At 43.5% G+C, this 9860-nt stretch overlaps 1 protein-coding gene across 1 annotated transcript; it reads left to right on the top strand.

Annotated features, from left to right (window-relative positions):
- The first annotated feature begins 4190 nt into the window (after positions 1-4190).
- Positions 4191-9245, top strand: LOC138347195 (uncharacterized). The gene is made up of 2 exons (XM_069294875.1): positions 4191-6932; positions 8602-9245. The coding sequence occupies exon 1, from the start codon at positions 5928-5930 to the stop codon at positions 6417-6419; it is 492 nt and encodes a 163-aa protein (XP_069150976.1). The 5' UTR covers positions 4191-5927; the 3' UTR covers positions 6420-6932; positions 8602-9245.
- The last annotated feature ends 615 nt before the right edge of the window (positions 9246-9860 follow it).

The raw sequence follows: 9860 nt of genomic DNA, 5'->3' as shown, positions 1-9860 counted from the left end.
CTAGATACCGGACCAAGGATTTAGAAATACATAACTTATCACTTTGCATGTAAGATACTAGGATTAATTGATTGATTAAAATTCAACTGTTAAAGCCTAGTTACCTTGATTACCTTGATTAATTGATTAAAATTAACACGTAAAATTCAACTGTCAAAGCTATTAAGTGTCTCTTTCAAGTTTGTTATTTATTTTCACTCATTTAGAAATAAAAACCCCCCTTTTTTATGTTTTTACTTTCCAAAGAAGTCATTGACCAAACAATAGTAATAACAGGTTGAAGTTATGTCTAGACTATTTTCCTCATTGGAACGATCCCAACCTCACTAGTTGGGTTATTTACTTGACACGACCGCTTTACTTCTTATTCGAGAAGTAAGTTTGAGCGTATCAATTTTTGGCGCCGCAGCCGGGGAATCTAGGTTTTAGATTAAATTGAACTTATTACTATAGTTTAGTTGATATTTTCTTGATTTTACTTTGTTTTATAGTTTTTGGTTTCTTTTCAGAACTATCCTCCTTGTATGCCAAATACACGGAGAGGAAGAGAACCCTTTTTTCCCTACTATCACGAGTTAGAGCGTACACTACGCAATATTAATCGATACTTGGGAATAAATAATGACGATCCGAACAAGAACATCCCAGCTCCGGTTGATGTTCATTGTCAAATGTTACCCGATGCTCCGGGTGAACATCAACAGAGGGGACAAAATCCCGTTCCATGGCCTTGCCCCAAGCATACTACAGAGGGTATGATAACATAGCAGACTCAGATGGGCCACTTGTCTTGCTCCCTCTACCCACAGGCCACACCTTTGTGGTAACTAGTAGCCTGATGCAAATGCTCACTGCCAGAGGTTTTTTTTCAGAGCTACCTTCTGAGGATCCACATGCCCATATAGCTAAGGTAAGGGCAGTGTGTAAAAGTTTTATGGGGAGGCCTGATTTGGAACTAGATGTAATAGGGCTCAGAGTGTTTCCTCTCTTACTGACGGGAGAGGCTACCATTTGGTTCACTGAGCTCCCATACAACTCAATCATCACTTCGAACCAATTAAGAGATGTTTTCTTAGCACGCTACTATCCGGTCTCCAAGAAACTAAACCACAAAGACAGAGGGAATAAGTTTGTGGCACTACCAGGAGAGTCAGTTAGTAGTTCTTGGGATAGATTGACCTCATTCTTGAGAAGTATTCCAAATCAACGTATAGATGATGAGTCACTGAAGGAATACTTATATCAAGGACAGGATGATAACAATAAAGCGGTGTTGGACACTATAGCAGGTGGATCTTATGGGGAGTGTCCTTATGGTGAGATCGCTGAAAAATTAGAGAAAATCTCCCGGAATAACAAAGCTTGGAATACTAGAAAGTCTAATACAGGGAGAAACACCTTCGCAGTACAGTCCACTCACAACCCAGCCACAGATGAGATTCGTGAAGAAATGGCTCAGATGAGAACTGAGCTTGGGTTGGTACTAAAACATGTCACAGGGGTTACAGAAAAGATAAATGCAGTAAACTACTTGGCTAAACCACCACCTTCTAATGATGAGTGCTTTTATGCGGAGGACACTTATTTAGTAAATGAGAAGACGGGGGGTTTCCGACCAAGCGCCCAACGCAGAAATCAGGATAATTTGCACCAAGGTCAAGGGAACCAAGGTCGGAATTATGGTAACTACAATCGTGAGGATCATTATGTCCGTGATGGAAACTACAACTGCTACAACAACTTTAAGAGGGGTAACTATGATAATGGAAACGACAGGAATGGGCCCTATGTCCCTTCTCAAAATCGTGAAGTTACTCCTAGGGATGGTGGAGATAGTATGGCGCGAGTTGAGGATATGTTGCACAAAATGATGAGGAGGTTCGACAGTAGTAATGAACACATTAAAGAGTTGAGGTGTGATTTAGCTTGTATTGGGCAGAAAGTTGATACACATGCAATTTCGATTAAGCATATGGAGTTACAAATGGCCCAATTATCTGCGATAGTGAACACACGGCAACCGGGAACTCTTCCTAGCAACACTGTTCAAAATCCAAAGATGCGCACTGTATGGCAATCACTACTCGGGGTGGTAAGCAAACCGTTGACCGACCTATGCCATCTACTGGAAAATGTGAGAAAGGATAATGATAATGTGGTAAAGGGTAGTGGTGAAGCAGAGGATAGTAATGGAAAAGATGCAGAAGTACCTATCAAGGTAATTCCAATGCCTAGGCCACCACCACCCTTCCCTCAGAGATTAGTGAAAAATACCGAGGATGGTAAATACCGGCGCTTCATAACAATGTTGAAGCAGCTTTCTATCAATGTCCCTTTGGTAGAAGCTCTAGAACAAATGCCCGGTTATGCCAAATTTATGAAAGATCTGGTCACCAAGAAAAGATCGGTCACTTTTGGGGATGATGATAGATTGCAGCATTGTAGTTCTATTGCTAGAAGATCCCTAGTACAAAAGAAAGAAGATCCGGGTGCGTTCACTATTTCTTGTACAGTTGGGTCATTACATTTTGCGAAAGCATTATGTGATCTCGGCCAAGCTTAAATCTCATGCCCCTCTCAATTTACAAGAAGTTGGGTTTGGGGGATCCAAAACCCACTGTGATGCGGCTACTGATGGCCGACCGGACAGTGAAAAGGACTATAGGGATACTCCATGATGTGCTAGTAAAAGTGGAGTCATTCATCTTTCCAGCTGATTTTGTTATTCTTAATTGTGAGGTCGATTTTGAAGTGTCTATTATTCTTGGGAGGCCATTCCTTGCTACAGGTAGAGCCTTAGTTGATATGGAGAAGGGACAGATGACATTTCGGTTGAATAATGAAGAAGCAACCTTCAAGATTTGTAGGACCATGAGGTAGTGTGGTGAGCTCCAATCGGTATCTGCCATATCCCACAAAGAAAAGATTAAGAAGGAGAATGAACAAAAAATGCAAAACAAGAGTTTATGGTTGGGGATTTGGTGCTTGTTGATAGTTCTGGGTAGCCTTGTCTTACGGGAAAGCTCAAGTCCAAATGGATTGGCCCTTACTTGATTACCCAAGTATTTCCTTATGGAGCAGTTGAGTTAAAATCCAAGGCGGCAGTGCGGTTTAAGAGGAATAGAGATAGAATAAAACTCTATTTTGGGCATAAAGCACCGGGGAATGAAGTAATAGACGCATACCATCTTGATGAAGTCTGAGTAATAAAGGGTCCCCAGTCGTGCCGCGACATTAAATAAGGCGTTTGTTGGGAGGCAACCCAATACTTATAGTCTTTTTATTAATGGTAGCATTTTTCTAAGAATGAGTTCTTAAATTTGAAGGCACGTCACCATGAAATTCTGCAGAAAATTACTCTGCAGCAGTCACTGACGAACACGTCGATGGACCATTGCACCTTCGATGGATCGTCATATGCATCCGTCGTACCAATGTTTTTCTGTTATTTTGAAACTAGGGCGCACATGATTGAACCAACAACGGGTCGTCACAACGGCAACCGACCGTTGTCAGGGAAGCATCGTGTGATTAATGTGTTATACCCGACCCGACCCGGCTGGACCCTTTTTCAAAATAAGACCTTTTAAACCCTCCCAACCCCTCATTTCACCCCATTCCTTCATTAGTCCTCTCATCTTCCCTCTCTTCTCAGCTTCGACATTCCCTCCCACCGATCATTGCCCCCTAAAATTCTCCAACGCCCTAGAGTTATCATCTACTAGTCGGAGCTGCTGCTGTGGGTGTCTACTTTGCCAACTGAGTAATTGTCCGTTCTTTTTTCTCCATTTCTAAGGTATGTGTCTATAATTTCTACTCATATTATCTTGTATTTTTGTTATTAGTTTGTAATAGCTTAGTTCTTCGTCATATGTTGTTTACATTAAACGATTCTGTCTAACCTAGGTTACAAATGTTTGAAATTGCCATGTTTACCCCCTAGACATAGGTGCTTTTGCATTGCTAGTTTCCTAGGTAGTTGGGTTAGACACATGTAGGTCCAAAACACTACAAGGTTGATGTGGGTTGATCGGGGATGCTTAGGGTGCCTAAGTTCTGCCACTGTTACTCAGAACGAGACCCCGATGACAGACCGTCGTACCCACCATGGACCGTCGTAGGGTCCGTTGCAAAAGCCCTAGCACCCTTCCCAACGGACACATGTGACGGATCGTCGTACTCACGACGGATCGTCGTACTCACGACGGTCCGTCCTGCACAACCGTTTTGGTTGTCAGAGACCCTGTTTCTAAGGGTCTCTCATTTTTTCCCAAGTGTTCTCCAACGGACACATGTGACGGACCGTCATCTTCACGATGGTCCGTCCTGCACAACCATTTTGGTTGTAAGAGACCCTGTTTCGAAGGGTCTCAAATTGTTTTCCAAGTGTCCTTCAATGGAAACATATGACGGACCGTCGTACCCACGACAGGCTGTCCTGCATGACCGTCATGACGGTCAGAGACCCCTCTCCAAAGGTTCTCCATATTTTTTTCTCAAGTGTCCTACGACGGACATCTATGACGGTCCATCATACCCTTGACGGTCCGTCCTGCACATACCGTCATGCTAGTCTGACACTTTCCTTCAGTGTTCTCTATATATACATAGTCCAAGTAAAACACGACAGACCTCACAACGGTCCGTTGTAGTCACGATGACCCGTCACCAGGCCCGTCATGTATCACTGTTTCTACAACAATGACAATAATATTTTCAATGTTTTATTTCTTATGGTTTCGCTTTTCTTGTTTGCCACTACTCATTCTAATATTGATCGTTTATAGGTACTATCTACTATGGCACCCAAGCAAGACCGAATCTACGCACGCGGGTGATCAAAGTATGTCGCCCCGTCTGCCCGCATGGTCATCGGCTCTGATGATGAGCGTGCCCATGAGTATGTGCCCCTAGGCACTTCCACACCTTCTCATGCTGCAAATGCTCCCAGAGCCACACCCAAAAAAGTGGCATCTGGCGTAGTCACTGCCTCCTAGTCTGATGAGGAGCGCACACTGACCGGCACACCCTCTGGGTCACTCACAAATGAGGAAAGAGCGTCTGGCTCCTTAGGAGTATCATGGTCCGAGAAGCTTGTGGATCTGCTGAGGTTCCCGCACCCGCCACCACTGCAGTGTCGACCTCCACTGATGAGGTTGACAGTTCAGACTCTACATGCGGCTCACCAGCTCAGGTCCCCACCAAAGCCACTGACCAGCCCAATCGGTGGTGTGTCGACGGGCAATTTCAAGTCTACTCCGATGCCAAGTTCCTGACTGATAAAGGAGTGATTACTCGAACACTCACTTTGGAGTGGCGGGTACTTAGAGGGAGTCTCTTGACGATGCCTGAGATCCACAACCTCTTCACCAGGCATTGCTTGGAGTGGATAGCACGTCCGTTGGGACGATATAACGAAGAAATGGTCCGAGAGTTCTATGTATCCTACGTAGTGACTCTCCGATAACAGATCGATAGGCGGGCTGCCCCCTGCTAAACAGGCCCCACTGGAGCAGGTCCAAGTACGAGGCGTACAGGTTGACATTTCCTTGCCAGCCACTCACAGGTTTCTATACGGCGAGAGTGTTGATGCTACTCGGACCTCCCTCACTGCCGAGTTTGACAACCGCTGGCAGATAGTTAAGGATGGCCAGTTTTTGCGCTAGCCATCACTGATAGAGACCACCAAGAGGTGGATGGCCCTGTACCTCTCATTAGATGGTGAGGGTGCCGATTGAGTGACTGAGCTGAAGGGGGCCATCAAGAAGGCCAACCTCACGTTCACAGCAAAGTTCTTGTGGCTGCTTGTCCATCAATACCTTTCCCCCACAGCTGCTGATAATATCGTTACCTGGGATCGAGCAGTGTTGATGGCGGCGATGATAGCCGTATTTGAGGTGGACTTCGCATGGATTCTCTAGGCAGTCATGCACGAGAGGGCAATCAAGGTCACTACTACCTACCCTTTCCCGTGCATGATCTTTGCCCTTTGCAATTCTGCAGGTGTGCCCATATGGCACGTTATTCAGCTTAAGACCCCGCAGGGCACTGTTGACGTCGGCCTCATCAGAGACAAGGCCAATACGTTGGCTCCACGCAAAGGTCCCAGTCTAGAGCTATCCCCACTTCCTGATGATCTTGCCGATATGGTAGCCCTGGAACGCACAGCTACACAAGCGTCTACTGATACTACCCCGGTCGAGTCTATCTCGGGTAGTAGCACAACCCCGAGCTCCTCTCGCACAGCCCCTCTACCGGCACTGGTCCCGCTTGCAAGGGTCCAAAAAATAGAGGCACAAATGGCCACTCTTCTGCATCATATCCAGCCATGGATGCAGAAGTCGATTACTGAGTCAGAAGAGCGCCTAAAGAGGAAAATGGTGCAGTTTACAGAGCAGAAGATCCCTGAGGTTAACTAGCGCTTCGACGCCTTTGAGTTGAGGGTGCTAGCCCGACCAGCCCCACCGGTTGATGTGTCGACCCTTCAGGCTGCAGTCGACAGTCTTCGTGCAGATAATGACACAATCTTAGAGGCTAGGGTGCCGTATTCTGAGGCCCCTTCTGTCGAACCTGCTGAGGACACACTGTTGGCCGCCCTTTTTTGTACTTCTAACATTCCACCACCTCCCCCTCGAGAGAGTGACAAGAGGCGTAGGGTTTGAGTAGAGGACGAGTTGCGAGCACGAAAGAAGGAGCACCGAGAGATAAAGGCTGCGAGGAGAGCCTCCCTTGCTGAGGAGGAGGCGCACCAAATGAGAGCATCAGAGTTAGCAGTGGGGTGTCTAGCTCCCGCACTGTGGAGATAGCAAGAGGCACTAGTGATGGTGCGGTTGTTGCTGAGGACACCACTGAGGTTGTCCAGATTGCATAGGACGTGGGTTCCGGGGAACCGGACCCACCATCTTGCTGATCAACGGTACTTTGTGCCACAGGTTTGCTTCACCTACCACTCTAGTACTTAGATTTTTATGCATTGGGGACAATTGCATGCTTTTTTGTTGGGGTGGGGTAAATGGATAGTGAGTGTTAGGGTGAAGTCTGAGTAGCCCAATTCACTATCCTCTTTTGTGATTTTCTTGCCTTTGTTCTTTTTCCCCAAAAGACTAATTACTTTTTCTATTGAACCGATAGGTTTATATCTTTTGTACATAGTTTAAGTTGAAGCATGATGGCTAAAATGATATCCTGATAAACTAGAAAATGATGCATGACTAGGCATAGTAACTTATAATTGTGTGGCTCTAAGCATGACATATAGTTACACCATTGAATTACCCTGAGTCTTAAATTCGAACTAGGTGTGTGATAATCTGGTATAGTGATGAGATTTCAAGTGAGTGTGAGGAAAATTCGAATAAGTCCACTATTGGTACTGAGCAAGATCTTGCCTTGTTAGTCCTGCTAAAAGTAAGTTGTAATAGACAATTATGAAAGGATCATAGGCCCTTATTCAATGTAGCCCATTTCTAGCCTAAATAAAAGAAACCAAATGAAATTTATCGTTCTTTGATTCAAATAATCTTAGCTTAAAATTAGATTTTTTTTTTCACCCCAAATGATCTTTTCTGGGAACAATGTGTTGGCCCTGGTCCCTCCTTGGACATGTGCACCTCAGCTTATGCCAAAAGAATGAGTTGAGGGTGGCTAATGAAAAAACAACCTTCGTTAAGGCCCTGACCCAACTTTGGGTATTGTGTATCTTGACTTAAGGCAAATCCATGAGTTGAGGGTGGCTATTATGAGGAATGCTCTGGAAAGTAAGGTTGAAAGAACAAAGAGCAAGAAAAAATAAAAGTAAAGTGAATCAAGAATTCGTTGAAATAAAAGTAAAGAAAAAGAAAAATATACAAGAATTACAAACAAGAAAAGAAGAGAGTCACTTACACAAATGAAGAAAGAAGAGAAAATAGCAAGGTGAAAGAATATGAGAAACTGGGCGAGATAAAATGATAAAAAGTGGAAGGTTTAGCCGATATGTCAAGGAGGTCAAAAAGTCACTAAAGTATACCTAAATATACCTTACCTGACCCCGAGCCTATGTTACTAACTAAAAAAGTCCTATCGTGATCCTAAGGGTTGTATAGCGAACTTAAGGCAGTGAAAATAAGGGCAAGCTTTGGCAATATGTATGAATGAGTGTGACTTTGTTCTGAGAGCGAGTGTTGAAAAGTTATCCTTATACTCAAACTGAAATCATTGTGTGAAAAAGGAGATTTTGTTTTAAAGTGAGGACACTAGTTGCAATACCGGAATTGTTAGCACCTCGGTGAGAAATTGAAGAGGATAGGTGTTAGTGCATGGCGAGTCTCTGTCATGTTCTGACCCAACATAATTCAATTCTAATAGTGATAGCATGCATAGATTTGAGGAGATTAATCGGGATTGATAGCTAAATGATTACAAAGGATAAAACATGGATACTATTGTACAAAGATTTTGTATTGAGTCATGGTGCGTTGCCTGAGGACAAACAACAAATTTAAGTTGAGGGTGTTGATATACCGTGGTTTCACGGTATTATTAATACTTTTTTCCTTAAGTTTAGTGTGTCCAAAAGCCTTTTTTGTGCTAGTTTTATGTAAGATTCTCTTTGTTTTGCAGGAAATCTGTCCAAAGTTGAATGCAGAGATTTTGAGCAAAGAAATGCAGTAGAGACCACCTACGGAGCATGTGACGGTCCGTCGTTCTTGTGACGGTCCTTAGGTGGCAGCGTAGTAAAGCTGCTGAAGGAAGATGAGGAAGTCTGACCAAGTGTGGGGTTACGAAGCTTGTGAGGGTCCGTCGTGGCTATGACAGCCCGTCTTGCAGGTTCGTCGTGAAGTTCAGAAAAGTGATCCCAGTACCCAGATTCGAAGAGTTGAACTGTTTTGGAACGAAGACCCTCGACGAACCCTTGTGCCTATGACAGACCGTTTTACCTATGACGGTCCGTCATACTTGCCGTCGAGGGGAATGAAGAGAGTAGCAGAAGAAATTGCACAAGTATAGGACGACGGAGTCCATGACAGTCCGTTGTGACCACGACGGTCCATCGTGAGGTCCGTCGACCCATCTGCGTTTTGGCAGATTTCCAGCAATTAGAATCCTTGTTTAATAAGGTTTTTGTTTTTTTATAAATAGTTCGAAAAAACCTCATTTTTCAGGTTAGACTCCGTATTGTTAGACTCCGCTAGATTATACATCATATTATTAGACTTTGTGTATTAGTGTTAGATTTTGAGATTCTTGCAATTGATTTTTAGAGATTAATCAAGCAAACTTTGGATTTTACTCTTTCTCATTGAAGTAAGTACATGAATTCTTATCTACTATATTTGAATATTGTGTTTATGGATATGAGTAACTAAACTCCATAACTAGGGTTGTGGGAACCATAGGCAAATAATGAGATAAACCCTAACTAAAATAACAATTCTAGAATACTGTCTTGCATGTATTAATAATTCTTTCGGTTTGAAGTCCATATAACGGATGGCCAACGTTAGAACTCGCCTTAATGCTACTTTCTGGACCAAGGAGGTAGATAATAGGAAAAGAATTATTAACATAGATTTAGTGTATACTATCTAATAGGCAAGTATTGATTGGTACGAGGTAATAACTTAGTCAAATATCGAATACGATGCTTAATATGAGGTAAGGATAAGAGTTAGGATAGCAACACACGTAGCCGGACCAAGGTGCAGAGTGAGATTTTCTAGATGTCAGACCAAGGATTTAGAAATACATAACTTATCACTTTGCATGAAAGATACTAGGAAAAAATTGTTATAGTTAGAATTATCAAGTTATGAACCTTTGGGGAACACGTAAACCCTAGTTACCTTGATTAATTGATTAAAATTCAACTGTCAAAGCTG

This window comes from Solanum lycopersicum, chromosome 3 (assembly GCF_036512215.1).
Source record: "Solanum lycopersicum chromosome 3, SLM_r2.1".
NCBI lineage: Eukaryota > Viridiplantae > Streptophyta > Magnoliopsida > Solanales > Solanaceae > Solanum > Solanum lycopersicum.
Note: the sequence above shows the minus strand (reverse complement) of the source record. Positions and strands in the feature narration are given on the sequence as shown.